Source organism: Postia placenta, assembly GCF_002117355.1.
Source record: "Postia placenta MAD-698-R-SB12 unplaced genomic scaffold POSPLAscaffold_10, whole genome shotgun sequence".
Lineage (NCBI taxonomy): Eukaryota > Fungi > Basidiomycota > Agaricomycetes > Polyporales > Adustoporiaceae > Rhodonia > Rhodonia placenta.
Window position 1 is genome coordinate 1,442,368 of NW_020169841.1, and position 18,521 is coordinate 1,460,888.

At 53.3% G+C, this 18,521-nt stretch overlaps 8 protein-coding genes across 8 annotated transcripts; 4 read left to right on the forward strand and 4 right to left on the reverse strand.

Moving 5' to 3' along the window:
* Positions 1–76: 76 nt before the first annotated feature.
* On the reverse strand, positions 77–5,300 carry POSPLADRAFT_1148493 (hypothetical protein; the record flags this gene model as incomplete). Its single annotated transcript, XM_024486187.1, has 20 exons — positions 77–146; positions 207–394; positions 450–622; positions 684–807; positions 861–971; positions 1,023–1,091; positions 1,142–1,228; positions 1,288–1,535; positions 1,591–1,698; positions 1,749–1,995; positions 2,049–2,476; positions 2,530–2,814; positions 2,870–3,442; positions 3,494–3,584; positions 3,638–3,658; positions 3,709–4,194; positions 4,249–4,464; positions 4,517–5,032; positions 5,082–5,214; positions 5,263–5,300. 20 exons carry the CDS (start codon positions 5,298–5,300, stop codon positions 77–79), a joined length of 4,212 nt encoding a protein of 1,403 aa, XP_024337412.1.
* A 267-nt stretch (positions 5,301–5,567) lies between these two features.
* POSPLADRAFT_1035136 (hypothetical protein) lies at positions 5,568–6,714 on the forward strand (the record flags this gene model as incomplete). Its single annotated transcript, XM_024477066.1, has 7 exons — positions 5,568–5,590; positions 5,646–5,689; positions 5,743–5,837; positions 5,899–5,980; positions 6,062–6,217; positions 6,270–6,487; positions 6,535–6,714. 7 exons carry the CDS (start codon positions 5,568–5,570, stop codon positions 6,712–6,714), a joined length of 798 nt encoding a protein of 265 aa, XP_024337413.1.
* Positions 6,715–6,860: 146 nt separating this feature from the next.
* Positions 6,861–7,292, reverse strand: POSPLADRAFT_1058786 (hypothetical protein; the record flags this gene model as incomplete). Its single annotated transcript, XM_024481081.1, has 2 exons — positions 6,861–7,153; positions 7,208–7,292. 2 exons carry the CDS (start codon positions 7,290–7,292, stop codon positions 6,861–6,863), a joined length of 378 nt encoding a protein of 125 aa, XP_024337414.1.
* A 346-nt stretch (positions 7,293–7,638) lies between these two features.
* Positions 7,639–9,518, reverse strand: POSPLADRAFT_1147731 (hypothetical protein; the record flags this gene model as incomplete). Its single annotated transcript, XM_024486095.1, has 5 exons — positions 7,639–8,063; positions 8,117–8,525; positions 8,577–8,755; positions 8,814–9,406; positions 9,463–9,518. The coding sequence occupies 5 exons, from the start codon at positions 9,516–9,518 to the stop codon at positions 7,639–7,641; spliced, it is 1,662 nt and encodes a 553-aa protein (XP_024337415.1).
* A 179-nt stretch (positions 9,519–9,697) lies between these two features.
* POSPLADRAFT_1048025 (hypothetical protein) lies at positions 9,698–11,265 on the forward strand (the record flags this gene model as incomplete). The annotated part of the gene is made up of 4 exons (XM_024479418.1): positions 9,698–9,915; positions 9,971–10,154; positions 10,219–10,281; positions 11,251–11,265. The coding sequence occupies 4 exons, from the start codon at positions 9,698–9,700 to the stop codon at positions 11,263–11,265; spliced, it is 480 nt and encodes a 159-aa protein (XP_024337416.1).
* Positions 11,266–11,778: 513 nt separating this feature from the next.
* Positions 11,779–13,610, forward strand: POSPLADRAFT_1148456 (hypothetical protein; the record flags this gene model as incomplete). The annotated part of the gene is made up of 5 exons (XM_024486179.1): positions 11,779–12,039; positions 12,093–12,350; positions 12,405–12,490; positions 12,541–13,241; positions 13,303–13,610. 5 exons carry the CDS (start codon positions 11,779–11,781, stop codon positions 13,608–13,610), a joined length of 1,614 nt encoding a protein of 537 aa, XP_024337417.1.
* Positions 13,611–14,129: 519 nt separating this feature from the next.
* On the forward strand, positions 14,130–15,521 carry POSPLADRAFT_1058789 (hypothetical protein; the record flags this gene model as incomplete). The annotated part of the gene is made up of 3 exons (XM_024481082.1): positions 14,130–14,645; positions 14,726–15,306; positions 15,368–15,521. The coding sequence occupies 3 exons, from the start codon at positions 14,130–14,132 to the stop codon at positions 15,519–15,521; spliced, it is 1,251 nt and encodes a 416-aa protein (XP_024337418.1).
* A 361-nt stretch (positions 15,522–15,882) lies between these two features.
* POSPLADRAFT_1066804 (hypothetical protein) lies at positions 15,883–18,125 on the reverse strand. Its single transcript, XM_024482110.1, has 7 exons — positions 17,959–18,125; positions 17,792–17,893; positions 17,646–17,741; positions 17,536–17,592; positions 17,098–17,485; positions 16,325–17,061; positions 15,883–16,272 (listed from the first exon to the last, which is right to left on the reverse strand). Exons 1-7 carry the CDS (start codon positions 18,085–18,087, stop codon positions 16,129–16,131), a joined length of 1,653 nt encoding a protein of 550 aa, XP_024337419.1. The 5' UTR covers positions 18,088–18,125; the 3' UTR covers positions 15,883–16,128.
* Between the last annotated feature and the right edge of the window lie 396 nt (positions 18,126–18,521).

Genomic DNA, 18,521 nt, shown 5'->3' on the forward strand with positions numbered 1-18,521 from the left:
AGAACACTCACAAACGCTACAAATACAACAAGCACATTACTGACATAAATTAGCGATGAGTACCGACTGTGCACTATCAAAGCGCGCCCTCAAACAAGAGCTTCCTGGGTTTGCTGATGTGTGGAGCAGGAGTGACCAATGCAGGCCTGAAAGGCGGGTGAGCTTGTTGCTTTTTTTGCGGATGTGGCACACGATCGAGAACTCACATAGACGTTCCGGTCATCGCAGCAGGATTACCCATGATAATGCTCTCCGAGACACCAGCGATGCTGTCAGTTTTGCCGTATGCGGAAGCGTCGAACAGGTGATCTGTTGTTTTTTCAAATGACGCCAGCATTAAAACGCTGTCCTTCATTTTCGCGACGCCGAAACGTGTGATACCCAACACTTCGCCCTGTCACAGGAGTCAGACATCAGCTGGTGGCATCCACCGGTCATGGACACCATACCTTGTATGACATGACGTCTCCGAGAAGCATGACGTGCCGAGGATCGATGCTCATACCGTGGCTGGCCATTGTATACTGAATCTCATTGATGATCGTGCGTCTTGCAGCTTCTATACCGAGCACTTGTGCGACTTCGATGATGTGATTGGAAGTAGTCTGCTCGCCAACGATACCTGAACAAATTTTCGAGAAAGTATCATGCATCAGTGATCGCCCAGCTTCGTTGTAACGCACCTTGTGTTACCATAACCTTCTGGAGGCCATACCCTTCCACGAGTAGTTCCTTGTCACCTTTCTTTCCTCGATGATCGTCATCTTCCTTGATATTAATAATAGCGCGACGAATGGTGGGGACACCCTGGCAGTAAATGTTAGTAGCTGCATTGATCTACTGCAAAGCAGAAGGCACACCTTCACGACAACTTCAGGAAGCATCCTCTTCAACTCGCGCAAGCGGTAGTATTTGTCAGGTCCATCAATATACACCCGTAGTCGATCTTTGCGAGGGATGACGGTGATCGACTGTGAAAGACAGTTAACCAGCATCGCACAATTATGACAACAGGTGCTCACCTCTTGCTTGATTTTGAGCTTTTTAGCAGCTACGATGGCCCACTTGATGTCGTCTAATGTGAGCTCAAGCTTTATACTCATCAGTAAGCGCATAGAAACACCACACATTCGACACGTACCTGAAGATCCTGGATAGTCTTCATGTCCACAATGATACCAATGTAGGTGTATTCTGGAGCCCAAGCTTCCTCCAATACAGCAGCAACCTGTGAAACCAATCAACGTTGTTAAGTACAGTCCATGTCTGCATGGACAATGTCCTCACGTCACCAAGATGCGTCTTCTCCAATCGCCCCTTCACGATGCGAGCAGATGCCTCACTATCAGCGGTAACGAGTTTACAGCTAATGATCGGGGTACTGATTGCCTTCGCTGCGTTGATGATTTCTTTGATGCGCGGTACACCAAGCGTGACGTTCATTGATGCGACGCCAGCGAAGTGAAAGGTCTTGAGTGTCATTTGTGTTCCTGGCTCTCCAATGGACTGAGCTCCGACAGCACCAACCGTTGAGCCTAGGAATGTTCAATCAGTCTCAGCTTCCGTCCCCGTCATATTACCATAACTCACCGGGCTCGATTTTCGCCTTGACATACTTAGTCCAGCAAACCCCCAAGAACGCTCGTAGTTGGTCCTCAGTCACCTTGAGCTTATTGTCCACGACGGCTTTATCTGCGTCTACCACAAGGTTAATATAATCCGTAAGCTGGGGCGACTATGAGACATACCAGAAGCGCCTAGAGACAAGTCTGTCTCTTCATCCCATTCTTCTTCGCGTTCCAAGGCCTCAAACATGCCATGGTTTCTTCTGATCTCCGCCAATCTATGGGCGATATGCTCGGTGACAAAACCGCGGATAGTGGCAAGATAGGCCGCGGTACATTCACTGGTGAATTGACGGCGTGAGAGTTCGCGATCTACCAACTCAAGAATCTCGAACGGTAGTAGACCCCGAGTGGAGCGTGAGGCAATTGACTGTGTGAGTACGCATGTCAGCGAAGCATCACCTGTCAAAGCCAAACGCTTACGGATGCGTGGCTCCAAGCTCTTAAAAACTCTACAGGCTGCGCATCACCTTCAAGGCACGCTGGATCAAGACCGTCGTCTCCATATCGGAACTGCACGACACCACCGACCGCATTGCGCACAGAAGAGTCATAGTGAGTAACCAGATCTTCCAGAGCCTTCATGAGACGACGCTGCATGTATCCTGTCTCAGCGGTCTTGACAGCCGTATCGACTAGACCCTCTCGACCAGAGATAGCGTGGAAGAGAAACTCTGTCGGCGATAAGCCAGTGTAAAAGCTATTCCGAACGAAACCTTTGGATGGTGGTTCCCTTGATTTTTTGGGGAAGTGCGGTAATGAACGATCTTGGAAGCCATCCGGCACACGATGGCCAGCAATAATCTGTTGGCCCACACAAGCAACCATCTGCGCGACGTTGATGACCGAACCTGATCTTTCAAGATCAATCGTGGTGACTGCTTGTTCGAAGAAGAGGACACACCCTTAGAACCACAGGTAGCCATGATAAGAGGGGCATTATGTCGGCTTAGCTCCTTCAGACATATTTCTCCAACCTTGTCACGGACTTTCGATAAAACACCAGAAATCATCGCTTCGAGTGTCTGTTCCTGGTCACAGCCAGGCTTGTTCTCCAAAAGACCCTTCTTGGCACGCATGATAAGGTCTTGACATTCGGCGTATGCCGTCTCTACCAACTTGTCCTTCTCGTTCGAAAGTTTGGGACCAGGGATGACATCGTTAATCCCAAGAGAGAATCCGTAGTTCGCTGGAAGGACATCACGTCAGCTACGCGACCCAGTAAGATGCCACGCCATGCTCACCCAGATACCGAGCACAGAGTTTCGCCAACCTGTTCATCGCCGCTGCAGCCTCATCGGGACCGTAATCCCTCATGATGACACCGAATACCGACTTTTTCTTGCCGCTTCCGACCGTCGCCTTGTCCATGACACCACACATGATCTCGCTGTTCACAATCACAAGCCAGCCGTCATTGGGAGACAGATCGGGAGCGGGATTCATGCGTGGATAATGCTTCGGGTCCGGTTTTTCCTGCTTGTTACACTTGGACTCAACATTCACGAACACCTTCGAGCTCTTGTTTGGACGCATGAGGACGTTAAAGACCTGTTTGCCTGTCCAAAGACGAACTGGCTTCCAGATTGTGGGTGGGGGAATGTCAATCTGCATGTTCGCATCACCAAAATACGAGCAGATCTGAGTGAACTGGCGCCGATCAAAGAATGTGTCTTTACGGGAGAGCAAGAAAGACGCGGTAATGAAGTCCTGAATAGCAGCAATAACGGGCTCTCCGTTACGAGGCGTGACGAGATTATGCTTCACACTCATGAGCTCGAGAGCCTCGGTTCGTGCTTCTTCGGTTTGCGGGACGTCTAAACGAGACTCAGTGCAATGCGAGAAGGGTATACAAAGGAGGAACATACGAAGGTTCATCTCATCGCCATCAAAATCAGCGTTGTAAGGACCGCACACACATTCGTTGAGACGGAAGGATCTCCATGGTCGCACTTTCACCTATGCAGAGTAAATTAGACCGAAAGACATATTTGGCGAGTTATTTTACACACTCGATGACACATGATAGAAAGCTTAAGATATGTTAGAACTACTGTTCACCGTATAGGCATGGGTCACGTACCTTGTGCAAACTTGGTTGTCGATTGAAAAGCACAATATCTCCGTCAATGATATGTCTTTCAACGACATCTCCGATTCTAAGACCGTCAGCGATAGCAGCCCGATTACCGAACTTAAGATACTTCTTGAAGCCGTTGCTTCCAGCAGTAACGTAGTTCGCGCCAGGATGAACGTCGCAGCCATTCCTGATCGCCTTTTTCAGCATGTCAATATTGTGGGCAGTGACACGCTCGGGGTATGTGAGGATCTTGGCGACACGTTCAGGGACAGCGACCTCGTCGATGCGCAAATTGGGATCCGGAGAGATGACAGTACGTCCCGAAAAGTCGACACGCTTCCCTGAAAGGTTTCCACGGAACCGACCTTGCTTTCCCTTCAAACGCTGACAAAAACCACGGATTGGCTTCTGGCCCATTTGCGAAGGTACTCCCGGCAGTTCGGAGTTGATATACATAGCCACGGAAAGCTGCAGGAAGTCCCATTGTTCCTGTCAAAAAGCACATTGAGCTTGACTGTAACGATGGAAATATGAGTGTCTGACCATAAACTGCGCAGTTGGTGCACCTTTTGCGAGTCCTTGTTTGATAAGCGCATTGGTGAACACGATCTCGGTCAATTTAACGGTCAGGTCGTCTTCATTTGAGGCGCCGTCTTGCGCAACAGACGGCCGGATACAGACAGGAGGAACGGAGATGTACTGCCAGACGTACTGCTCCGGTCGGCCGTAAGCGGGACGAAGCCCAAGTAGTTCACAATCCTTACCCCGTTCGTCAGCTCATTCGCACTTCGAACGTGCAACTGTTGCTCACCTCGTCAGATATACGCTTGAACAGATTGAGAACCTTGAGGGGGTTCAGATCCTCATGAACGGCCTTATTGAGGTACATTGCCAGCTCCTTTTGCGCTTCGACAGCAGGCGCGAATGTCGACTTCCACCTCTCCATTTCTTCTGCTGTCTTCTTAGCACGGAACTTGTCGTGTATGATCTTCAAAGCGCCTGCCTTCTTGACCGTCCCATTCGTCCCTGAACAATACGGACAGTAGACAGTCTTGCGAGCGAGCGTGTTTACTGCCTTGCAGAGTGCCTGCCGCTGTATGTTCTCTAGATTCGGACGACGAAAGCGCTTTAGATAGACACGGCGATCGGGCTCCTCGAGAAGAACTCTGGCACATGTCTTGCAAATGCATTGTAGGATTGCAATTGTGTGCTTGAAGTAACCGATGTGGAAGACAGGGACCGTAAGCTTGATGTAGGCATAGTGACCAACGCAGTCCACAGAAGAAAGACCACAGGTTTCACAGAACGAGTTCTTCTCGGTAGTACCCTGAGAATAGAATTAGCTTTGCAGCGGTGTAGTAGTCCTTCCTACTCACCAGACGGCGGTCAAGTACACCATTTTTGACTGGGTGCCGATCGACCGGTGTATAAAGATCACGATGTGTAACCTCGAATTCTGAGATCTTAACGGTGTCCTGGTTGTTCAGCAAGCTGAATTGCAGCTTCTTGCTAACTCAAAGTGAGCCAATTCCGGCAACACAGACTCGGCGTACTTACATGACCTTGGGGGCTTGGTGTGAGACCGACTCCTTCATCCTGCACACGAGGAGGCAAGGCCTGCTGCCTCAGACAAACAGTCCTTGGGCTTTGGAACGGAGACGGCAGCACACTCAGAAGTTACTTAGCAGTTAGCCGGCGAGGACTTGACCCAGAATTTTGAGTCTATTCCTGGAAACCGAATACGGAAAGCCTAACCCTAGACAGGACGCGTCTGCGTCGCGTTCAGTAGACGCCGGAGGGTAGCTGTATTGCGCGTCCTCCGTTGCGTACGCCTCCACTACCATTGCTCTGCTCAGTCCCCGATGTCCAGAAGCTCCTACGACCGGTCAGTCTTATACACTGAGATATCTAGTCTTTCTTATCTGACGCGCATTTGACAGATATCTCACCGTATTCTCCCCGGAGGGGAGACTGTACCAAGTCGGTGCGCACTTCCATACTACCGTCATTTCAATACGCTCACACAACGCGTTGTAGAATATGCATTCAAAGCCATCACTGGCTCTGGGCACACCGCGATCGCAGTGCGTGGTAAGGACACCGCAGTAGTCATCACGCAGAAGAAGGTCCCCGTGCGTATTCATTATACTATGCTGCAGGCGAGGCGCCTCTCATAACGTCGGCTCGCAACAGGACAAGCTGCTCGATGCCTCGACTGTCACGCACCTCTTTAGTCTTACGCCCACGATTGGTTGTGTTATGACAGGCCTCATCGGTGCGCCCGCACGCTGTTCCGATCGCTTGCAATGCTAAAATGCTAAAATGTTCATTCTTGATTCTTGAATGTTGTCACCAGCTGATGCCCGCGCGCAAGTTATGCGAGCACGTTCAGAAGCAGCTGACTTCCGTCACAAGTATGGCTACGAGATCACACCAGATGCTCTCGCGCGGCGACTAGCAAACATCAATCAAGTGTACACGCAACGCGCTGCTATGAGACCTCTCGGTATATGTACGTTCTTTCAATTCGTAAACGTCATGGGGTATATAATCACTTGCACCAGCTATGATCATCATCGGCGTCGACCCTGAATTCGGCCCGCAATGTTTCAGGCTCGATCCAGCAGGCTACTTCGTGGGTTTCCATGCAGCATCAGCGGGCCAGAAACAGCAAGAAGCCATGAACCACCTCGAGAAGAAGTGGAAGAAGCTCGATTCCGGACGGGGAGCTGATGATGCTGTGAAGGCAGGCAAAACGCTCGGCAGAGCAGAAGTCATTGAGGTTAGTTGCTGCCTGGTATCGTTGCCGTTTGAGCCTTGCTCATAAAGGGCCAGATTGCAATTGAGGCAATCTCAACTGTGCATGCCACCGACTTCAAGCCTGGCGAGGTCGAAATTGGCATCGTGTCGGACAGCGAGGACGAGAACGTGAAGACGCGGGGAAAGTGGCGCGTCATGGATGAGGCAGAGATCGAAGAGCACTTGCTCGCGTACGCAGAGAAGGACTGATGTACATGTATTCTTACTGGATTCTCGAGCTATCGTTGCATTCGTCTCGTTCAGCAAGCACTGTGTCGGGCGGTGTACCATATTGATGCAAATGTACACACTCTATCAGTGTCTTGTGAAGTCTAAAACCTAGAGACACCACCAGTCTATTCCCCAATATAGTTGTATCGGTCTTCAGCAGCAAAACGCGAAAGAGAGGAAGAACGCACCTCGACTAGCTCGATCTCCCAGTCCTTCAAGTCGTGTTTCCAGAACCTCTCAGGCGCCTGCCAGAACTCCTGGAAGACCTGCACACCCTCTTTACGACTGCTCGTGCTTGGCGACGCTGCCGAAGGGGTAGAGGACGACGACACGGACGCGTTGAACTTCTTCATAAAGTCTGAGAAGGACTGCTTCTGCTCGAGCGGCGCCGCAGGGTGTGCATGAGGAGCCTCAGGCGCTGTTCATTGAAATTGTCATCCAGTCAGCGTTGGATGCAAGAATGAGGACGTACTTGAAGGCCACTGTCGTCTGCCGATGAAGTGAATGAGAGGCTGGCGTGCGCGTCCAGCGGTGCACAGACGTAGTGAAGGGTGCATGGTGTATGGTGGTAGGTTGGAGCTTGTCAAGGCAGCAGTAAATCAGTATGAGTAGTTTCCGTTCAGACGAGAAGGCAACCTGGCAGTACTGCTAGAGGGACACGAAACCGATCTTAAGTTGACGAGACTGGGAGCAAGTGTAGTAGTGTATATCCTTCGGAGGTGGCGTCCGATGCAACTTACGGTAACAACTCCATTGCAATTGGCATGAGGTTAGGGTCCCAACTAGGGTGCTCGATGTGATCGTCTCTACAAGCAAAGATTATGGTTTCGGGGGAAATGTCTGGATTTCAAGCATGTCATGTACTAAATAGGTCCACAATATAGTATCTATGTGTGCCAACAATCACCAGTCCTCGCTAGGATCATCCACCATATCCAATGGCGGCCAGAACGAGTCTATCTCCACCTCTTCATTCGCCTCCTCACCGTCATCTTCCTTTCGTGGCCGCGGACGACATCCCGCACCCTTGAGGAGCTCAACTGCTTTCCAGAAGAGAACCTCGGCCTGCGACGTTGCGGAATCGGCGACCTCAGGTAGTATCGGCAAACTGTCTGTGACCCTAAGCACGGATCGAGAGCTATCCGAGCTTGGCATTGAGGGAGCAGGCGTCTGGGTGTAGAACATGGTAAAGAGCGGCACCAGTGGAGCGGCTGAGTCGTCAGGATTAGGAACAGCCAGCGTGAGGGCTGCGTCCAAATATGGCCGTAATAGCTCTTCTGCGGACCGCGTTGTCTCCTCGAGTAGTGGCATGGAAATATACACAATCCCTGCATGATAGTGATCATTAAGACCAGACAGGCAGCATAAATGCGTCACGTACATTTCCCGCGCGGTGCAGACAGGCTGCCTTCACCGGTGGTCAAGATATTGACCGCAACGGTCGATGAGCCGTCTGGCAAACTCGACGGAGGCAACACTAGCAGAGCGGTATCGAGTTGCTCGCGGGTAGGAGAAAGTTGTTCTGCATCTGTTGTCGCATAATCGACTGGATCTGGTGGCTCAATGCTCGAGGCTTGCTCCGTGGTCGAAAATGATAGGGGCCGGTCAATGATTGCTATGCCTCTCGCTATTGCATGGGTGTTTTCCATCTGAATGTCATCGGACAAGGAAAGTGAGCCCCCAAGAAGGAAGTCAGAGGATGATACAATCAGGTCGCATTTCAGTTCTTCATCTAGATCATGTAGTTTCAGCCTATGCTTTCGCGTACGCTCCTCCAGCGAATGCGATGTCTCGTCCGTTGCGCCAGAACTTCCGGTATCAGCGTGTTCATCCAGAGTGACTATTGACGATATTCTGCGTCCTAGGATGTATGTTGCTCCACTGACTGCGGCAGTTCGGCAGAAACCCTGAGCTATTTCGCCTAGACCGCCATAGTGTCCCACAAGGAACGGAGACGTGCCATATCGCCCTGCTGAACGCAAATATCTTCGAACACGCTGAAGAGCAGGGAGAGTGGGATCTGATTACAATGAAATGAATCAGGATATCGCCGCTAATGTTTGCTACAAGAAAGGTACCTGAGGCAGAAACACAAAATGCCAGCGCATATGCAAGGGCATTGGTGGTCCGTTGATCCAGAGAGAATGTCTCGCGTAAAAATTGAACGAAAGGCATCTGCTCCTTCCCTTCGAGCTCCGGCTTGTCCGCAAAATCCCCCGCTGCGAACATCAGGAAACGCATGAGCCTTCGCTTTTCAAGCAGGGACAGATCCTTGTTCTTGAAGACGTCTTCCTTGCTGCCAGGGACAGGCTTTACGGAGCCGGGGCCGTCGTAGATGGCCACTTTCTCAAGCAGCTTGAACCCGCCATAGCGCGAGACACCAGAGGAGACCAATGAGTTGATGAGAGGTCCTACAGAGGGTATGATCGTGGGTGCGAGAGAGACGGAGTATTGGCGAGATTGTTGGGGCAGGGCAGAGGTGCTGCACGAGATGGAGGTGTATCTGGCTCGCTGCGCCGAGAGGTACGCGTCCGGTGCGGCGGCATCGTCAGCATGCGTGCGCGTATCTGCCCATTCGACGAGCTCGTCGAGAGTGAGGGAGGTATCGTCTCCACCATAGTACGGGTTTACATCGACATGGGCCACGCTGAAGCCTGCTTTCGAGAGGGCGCTGATGGGCACCACTTCAGACAAGGGTTCCGCGGGAGACGGTGGCGACGCGCTCACGCAGCAGTGATTGACTGGGTCAGTCCGGTGCCCAGGACGATAACGTCGGCGTCCATGTTGTCGAAAGGCTGCAAGTTGTGCGACGAGGTCAAGCTTAGGCTGGTTATTCAGTCATTGGCGCTGTACCGGCTCATGCCGATCTGATCTGATGTCACTCAAACACATCGGCAAACCGAACCCCTACTTCGTCTGACTTGCGACCTCGCGCTCCCTTCGACTCTGGTCGCTTATGACTATGACCAGGGGCAATATCTCCCCCGCAGGGCAGCAAAATGCTGCTGATTCTCCCAGACTATCAGAATCTCCACCGCCATCGGGCGTGCAAGGGGACCTCGAGCTAGAGCTGCTAGGGCTCGCGAATGCCCTGTACAATCTGGGTACGACAGTAGTCAATGACCTCACGAAGGAGAAAGACAAGCCTGGAGGGGGTGGGAAGCCAGTGGGTCACAGAGTGTGCGTATAGCACGTCGTGCGGATGATTTCGCGGGTGCTCAACTGTCGACACCAGGAACGATGTGATTCAGCACCTGGCCACGATAGAAGACATGTCGCAACATGTAACCACGATGATCCCCATGCAAGTCCTCTCGGACATTGATAATGCGCGCAACCCGCTGCAGCTTACGAAGGAGCGCCTAGAGCGCGCGGCGACGGAGAATCAGTACATGAACGGCCAGATACACGCGCTCGACGTAAGCCATCGCTACATCGCACACGTTCGTCCACGCCCCTAACAGATTGGTATCACTGCACTAGTCCTACCGCAGGCACCTCGATGAGGTCCTCGTGCAGACGTTCCCGGAGCTTGCGGAGTTCCTTGTGGAGCCCCACGATGAAGCGTCTCTCGTGAATGTGACTGTGGCCACGCCTGATCAGGTTTCAATGAATGGCGCTCATACGCGTGCGACATAATGCGCTGGTATGTTTTTTACAAAGGCCGTTAGCAGCAATGCGCTCATGAGTAACAGTAGGGAAACGAGTCATGCTTTGACCCTGTTTTGCATATCGCCAGGGTCTGCCTCGAGACTGCCGAATGGGCGTCGATCGCTCACGCGTACCGCACGCCGAAATCTACTATGCGCCATGGGAGATCAGTCTGGGACTGTGTCGCCCGTAGGGTGCAATCTTCTGACCGCGTCTACTCATCGACACGGGCGGCTATACCACGGTGTGCTCCTCGGCCGCCGGCTTCACTCATGCATGGTCTAGCCTCCCTTGGCCGCGCGGTTCTCATTGACCTGGAACAGGCTCTCTAGCCGTGCGTTCACGGACGAGAACAGTGTCATCGGTGCTGTGGCAGGGGGCGTCCTTACTGGAATGGTGTCCTGTACTTCCATTATCGCTGTCGAGTAACGCGAACTATATTGGATCCACGCCTGCAATCGATCGAATTGACCGGCATGAAGGCGATCAGCCGCAATGAAAGCAGCTATTCGAGGTAGGCTTTTGATTATTACTGGTCCTGGGTCCGTCTTCTCGGGCGATGGGAGCAATTATCTAGCGGGCAATGACCATGCTGGGATTGCGCTGGAATAGTTTCTATATGCCTCGCTGCGATTAACTACCTGCTAGATCGTGCTGTGGTGCCGACCCGATAGACGGTTGCCCAAGCCTGTCGAATGTTCGCCACACCCATTCAGCCACATTCAGGCGGCGGCAGACGTAGAAGGAAAAGTAATGACATGCTGGAATACCATAATATGAATATATCTTCGTCTCCTGCAGTGTGAGGACCCCGGTAAGCTTCAATTAGATGAATGATCCGCAGAGTGCAGTGGCCCGACTGAGCCGGCGACCGGATGATGATTGGCGCGGGGAGGCCGGTGGCCCTGGCCGCCTTGTCGACGACGCTCATAGTACACCATCCACCAGATCCTCTTCCGTCCCCCTTCTATCATTCCCCAGCCAGCTGGCCCGTCGCTCCCTGCTCTTGCTGTCTTTATTATTTCGCTCCCGTTCTGCTACTTTGCGACGACTCACGGCCGGCGGGCGTTATACTTCATGTCCAGCTTTCTTGAGTCCTACTGCGCGCTTTCCGTCTCATCTTCGCGGCCGGACGTAGCCACAGTCCTGCAGTCTATCATCGATGGCACGCCGTTCCCCTTCAGTTTACCCAGCGTGTTTCCTGACGCCCCCGCAGCCTTCCCCTCCCAAATCGACGTCACGAGCCGCAAGAAGCTCGTCCAGACGGTCCTTGACGACCTTACGAGATGCGGTGCTAGCAACGGGAAGAAGAGCCGGCTGTCCTCGAAAGGTACGTGCCTGCTGCGGCACCCCGCGAAGACGACTGTCCGTAGTGCATCCATGCCAACCCCGATGCCGGTTTGTGCAGATGCCTTCCAGGCCCTGTTGGCTGTGAAGACGCTAGGAAAGGACCCCGCTGGCTCGGAGGTCATCGCGAGCCCCGCTAATCTTATGGCGCTGCTGGGAATGGTGAACGCCTTCAAAGACAACGCTGATGCTTCCAATGAGGCCCTCCGATGTCTCGCGAATGCGCTGTTGTTAATCAGCGGCGCGCGGGATACATTCGTTCGGAAGGATGTGGGTGGCGGAGAGGCGATTATTGAGCTGTTCGAGGTATGTCTTGGAGTGCTGATGACCGACGGATATCTCAATGCCGGGGGCTACAGAAAGCGACTTACCCAGAACGCATATTCCTTGCATCTCGTATTTTGTTCCTGTGTACAGTCTCAATGGCGTCGTCTTCCAGCTACATCAAGACTCTTGTTGAGGCTAAGCCACAGGGACACCCTGGAAATATTGTCGAAGTTATTGGTGTGAAACTTGACTCTCTGTCGAAAAGTATAATGTCAAGCGCGAGGCTGTCACGAGAGGCGATGACCGATCTACTGAAATTCACGTTTAATTTGTTGTTACACTACCCCAAGGTATGTCGTCCCGGACACGGGACCTAAATACGGACTAAACCGGTTACTTTGCAGATCGCTGATGATGCACAAGATGTCACCCCAAGAAATGAAGATGAAGCCAAGGTCATGGGCGACTGTTGGAGCAGTCGTCTCGATGGGTCGGTGCAGCCTGTCCTCTTTGTTCTTCGAGTCTTACACATTGAAATAGTATTCTTCTGCCCCTTCTCCGAACGTTCAACACCCTACCATCGACCTTCCCTTCCCCCTTGCAACCTCCCATGACTCACGTTATTCATTCTCTCATCACTATTCCCGTTACACCTTCATTGCAGCCGAAGTGGTTTCCGGGCGGTGCAGGCTCTCCCCGTTCCGCCACGCCCAAGAGCAGGGAGTCGCCACAGACCTCGCCCGGAGGAAGCAACGGCGGCTCGCCTACGCTCGGACCGTCCAAGGAGCTCAAGCAGAGCGCGTTCGACCGTGCATTCAACGCACTCAGTGTCGGACGGCGGTCTCTGTCGTTATCTCGGTCCGCCTCGCCGTCCTCGCGCACTCCAGTGGATACGCTGCAGCGCGCATTCGATCTGCTTGACATCTCGCTGCTCTACTACCTGCCGAGTACCGTGGACCCAGATGACTCGAGCGTGCGAGAGCGCGCACGCGCAGAAGGCAGCAGCCTTGATGATATCCTGGTACCGCTCGTACTTCTCGTGAACAAAATGTGCGTGGGGGACGATGCGTCGCGCGCGCGCATGCGGGAGTGGCTTCTGCCCGCGGATCTCGACCGTACGTCGCCGCTTGAGGGGCGGGCGGACTTCCTAGGGCGCACCCTACGCCTCATGTCGTGTGTGCACCACACGAAACTCAAGTCTGCTACTGGAGAGATGATGTACGCGATCTGCGACTCTGATGGTACGTTCACGCCCGTGCTAGATCGCCGGCGATTCGATCGCTCATTTGCGCACGGTCACAGCGAGCCTCCTCGCATCTTACGTAGGCTACGGCAACGTCGCCGGCTTCCTCTTCCACAAGGGCATCACCGGACAGCCGACGCGGCCGTCGAACTCTACCGTCCCGTCGACGACGCCGTCAGGCATGCCTATCAACCCGATCACCGGCATCGCGGAGCAGCCGAAGGAAGAGATCGAGATGACCGATGAGGAGAAGGAGCGCGAGGCGGAGAAGCTGTTTGTCTTGTTCGATCGCCTCGAGAGGAGCGGCGCCCTCCAGCCCAGCCAGAATCCGATCAGGAAGGCCGCACAGGAAGGGCGTCTGGGGTAGGCGGGCGGATAACTTGGCAGTAGGTGAACGAGTGAGTCGGTGAGTTGACGAGTGATGGCGATGAGGACGTTTTCGTTCTATGTGACATTGGGACCCGCGCGGTCTTGTTTACATCGATAGTCACTATGTTATTGCCCGCCGTGGGCATGTGCACTTTTCCTTGTCTAATAGTTGTCTGCTTCCAGTATTGGCCATGATACATACCCAGAATGTACCTAGTCTAGTGTTGCTGTAATGATCCTTACGTCTCTGCGCGCATGTGCCCATGGCGAGGACTGAATATGACAAGTAATTTATGGACCCTAGGTTTGATGTGCCGATCCACTGCTGTAACCTACATACTTGCCCAACAGGGAAGGTTAGCTTGGCTCCTCCGTTTTTATCGAACTATCATTTTTCAGACAGGGGACCTACGCACGGCAAGTATCGACGCCGTCGACATTACATGTGTAGTTGAACTAATCACGGTCCAAACGATACGTGTGGCTGGCTGCAGACCGATACGATACGTAGACCGCGATGTATCCTGCCATCGGCATGCATCTCACTACCCTCAATCAAGATGTGCTTTCGATGATTGTGTCGTATCTGTCGACATGGGATGCGTTGCGCTTGTCGGAGACGTGTCGGGGCATTCTCTGCATCGCCCGGAACCAGGCCCTCTCTTCAGTGACCCTTGGCGTCAACAGACCATTCAATCCCACTGGTACGGACAATCCTCATGAGGGCCAGCTATTCTGCCTATACGTGCTTGCAGACGTCCCTGGCCGTCTGCACCGTGTGCGCCGGCTGGGAGTCCACACAAGTATATGGCGATACTTCGGCTCGCCGGCGCCGCAAAGAGGATATGTGCTCATGAGCGAATACTCGCTGGCGCCGTTGCTCGCCAGCGTGCTCGAGAACGCTGCTAACCTTCAACACCTCTTGCTGGGCGACGCGGCTGGGCTGATGTGCAACGAGCCGCGGATCGCGGCGGCCCTCTCTGTCCTTCCCAGTCTCACCACTCTCAGACTCAACGATCTCGCCAGCACAGACGTATTGGATTCCATGATGATGGCGGCAAGCCCTCTCCAAAAGCTTACTATTGCTGGGGACGATCAATATTATACGACAAGTACGACCACATCTTCCATGCCGTTTCAAATATGTGCTCGCCGAACTTGCGCACGCTGGAAATCCAGCACATGCTGGACCAATCCTTCAGCGGGTCGCCATTTCTGTCGGTGCATCGTGTCGTACTGGATGAGTGTAGCGTTCATACACCCATCGGCATCTATTCTCTCTTCCCAAATGTCCGCGACCTCATTCTCCTACACACGGATTTTGAGGCGGCCGAGGAGGGCAACTGGTCAGACCTGAACTACTTTCACGGATCGACGCACAACTGGATATGCCTACAAATGCGTTGTTCAGTGGCTCGCTTGGAATTAGAGAACACCTTGTCACTGTATAATGTCTCGCGCAGGCCTTTTGATTGTAGCACGCCTGCGGAAGTCCTGCAGGTGCTGCAATATGCATCTCCGAAGTCGCTATATCTTTGCATTGACACCAACTTCGATCTTGGAGAGCAATTCTGGAAGCGCTTCGTTACAAGTCTACCACGTCTGCAGTGCCTCGAGCTGGCACTTGATTACGTGGCTCTTGGCCTAGAAACGCCTGAGTCAGAGTGGCTTGGGGACTTTATGCCATGGACGGTGTGTGATACGATGACTTCTCCTCACAACGGAGCTCTTGACTCAAGAGGGCATGTTATGCAGGAATATGTTCTTCCTGTTCTGGGGGCATTGCAAATCGTCTACCTCCACGTCGCCGTCACTATATACGGGCCGTACGACGAAGCACCACGCGATTCCTTTCACTGCCCTGCAAGCGTCAGAAGCCAGCTTCCTGGCATATTTGCCCAACACATAGCATCAATAAATTACTTGTCCATTGCTATCGATAGCGATTTCCGCATCCGGCGTCAAGGAGAACGAAGCCAGTTTTTCGAACGGAGTCCCGCCACAGGCGCTGCGACTCCATTGATGGTGCCAGTCTCCGAGGAACTGGGGCGAACGATACAAAGGCATTTCGTATCACCTTGCTATGAGCGTGAGCTCTGCCCATAAACATACATCGTCCATGTACAGCGCTCACAGCTGCCAATGTGCATGCATACGTTTTCTGGAGCCGCCACGAGTGCGAGAGTACATATATTATTGAATGATGTGCCGAGCTTGGCGGGACATGCTGATGAGAGTATTTCAACTACCGATCCGCACACAGCGCTCGAGACCCGTTCAATCTTGACACAGCTGCATTGCGTTTGCACGACTTCATCAAAGGGAATTTTTCATAGTCACAGCTGCGAGCCAAAGGATCCTCACAGTGGACGTCCATGGATGCGTCAGAAATGATGCTCAAGCAAAATTATGCGAAACAATCAACGTGCAGACAAGGCATATATCATAATCCATAAAACATCATGAAAGAAGGGCCAGGTCAAGTGAAAGAGAAACACAAGGTACCTCTCTGACAATCAGTCGAATGTGGTCTTCCTGCCCTCGGGAGCAGCAATGGCACCAAAGCGCGCACCACCACCCCGGGGGGCTCCACGGCCACCTCGTCCACCTCCACGGCCACCACGACCGCGGTCACCGCGGTCACCGCCTCGTCCTCGTCCCTAGAGTCACTATCAGCGCGCGCAACCACATAATAATAGCATAACAACTTACACCGCCACGGCCACGACCACCACGGTCACCTCCGCCACGGCCACCGCGACCGCCAAAGCCCGAATCGCGCCCGCCAAAGCTCGAGTCGCGCGGCTGGGAGAAGTCGAGCCTGATCGCACGCCCGCCAATCTCAGCGCCAGCTAGACCCTCAACTGCCTTCTTTGAAGCTTCGACATCCGTGAACTCGACGTATGCGAAGCCCTTCGGCCTGCCAGTGTCACGGTCGGTTGGGATCCGCACACCCTTGACGTCGCCGAACTCGCTGAATTTCTCCCACAGCTCATCTTCTGTAGCGGCGAAACTGAGGTTCCCAACGAAGATGCTTGCGGACGGCGGGCTCTGCGAGTCCCCGAATGTCTTCGCGCGATTTTGGCGCGCGGTGTCCGGGTCCTTCTCAACGCTCTTGTCGATGTTGACGGGGCGACCATCGATCTCCTTGCCGTTCAGGGCAAGAGCCGCCGTGACCGCCTCAGCGGTGGCGAAGGTGACGTGCGCGAAACCGCGCGACTTGCCCGTGTTCCGATCCATCTGCACACGCGCAGAGACAACCTCGCCGCACTCGGCGAACTCCTGAGCGAGCCAGTCGTTGTCGACGTTCCACGATAACCTGCCGACGAAAATGGTCTTGCCAGATTCGCCAGACGCGGCAGCGCCGCCGTCGACCAGCTTGACCTTCTTGGCAGGGGCCGCATCATCATCATCGGCCTTGCGCTTGCCTAGATGACTGAAGTAAGTCGCTGACAGGAATTCACGAAGCAAATCACAGAACTGACCGTTGGTCTTCGCCCCTGTCTCAGCTATCTCAGCATCTTCATCCCCGGAGCTCTCTTCATCGGAATCCTCATCGCTGGACTCCTGGTTCTTGGCAACGGCAGCCTTGGCCGGTGTCGCCTTCTTCGCGGAGGAAGCAGTTTTCTTGGGGGCTTCATCTTCATCGCTGCTGGATTCCGAGCCAGATGATGCAGCTTTTGCCGCCGCGGCGGCAGGCTTTTTAGCGGAGGCCGGAGCAGCCTTCGTAGGTGCTTCGTCCTCGGAGCCACTGTCGCTATCGCTGGACGACGACGCTTTTTTGGGGGTAGCCTTAACTTGTGCCGCCTTCGGCTTCTCGTCATCAGATCCACTTTCTGAAGACTCCTCGCTTGAGGCAGGAGCCTTTGCAGGCTGATACAAATTTTAGCCGATATGCAACAGAGGACATCCGCTATACACACCTTCGGCACCTCGTCCTCATCTTCAGAGGATGAGTCGCTTGAGGGATCAGCCTTAGCCTAATGCATGATTAGACATGATATCGGGAAGGGGTTGATAAAGGTAAACATACCTTGCCATTCGCTGCTTTGGCAGGGGTTTTAGGCGCCTCATCCTCAGAGCTGGATTCGCTCGAAGACGAGGCAGGCTTCGCAGCCTTTTTGTTGTCCTGCGAATGTTGAGGATGCGCACATTACAAGAGGACAGAAGGGAATGTACCTTCTTGGCTGCTGCCTTAGGAGCAGGCTTTTCGTCCTCGGACTCTGACGACTCCTCACTGCTGCTCTCCTTCTTTTTTGATGGCTTCCCCTTTGCCTTTGCCTTTGCATTATTGGAGACATGTCCTGATTAGTTACCAACGATGTAGACCGTGGAGAAATACTAACGTTGGCCTTCGCTATGATCTCCTTAGAAGAGATGGGTTTTGCGTTGGGTTTCGGTGCAGCAGGCTTTGCGGTTGCCGCAGCCTTCTTTGCACCCTTCTTCTCTGCCTTCTTCTCTGTTGACTTGGCCATAGCGAGGATGCGTGTGCAAGAGGTCTGAGATGGTGTGGGGAGAGCGAAAGGTCAACTCTAGCCAGATCTCGGAAAATTTCCGAAAATGAGAACCCAAATTTCGGCACCTGCCGGTGGCAACCCATCCTGTTTGGGAAGACGATCGGCTTCGGCGATCCGGCACACGCCCTCAGAAAGGGAGTTTTTTTTGTAGGCTGCTCGGGGAAAACTAACTTCGCAAACAGTCGTACACGGCAAAATTTGAGCACAACGAAGATACCGAATGTACAGTCAGATACCATTACAGCTGGGACATCTCGTAGTGCAGAGCAGCAATCGCTGCATCTACTTCCCATATCAACTCCTGTATAATAGGATGGTGCCCTCCGTGGTTCTTCGGGTGAGGATCAGGTAGGCCTGTTGCTGCAACAAGTGCTGCTCGTACAACAGCGTCC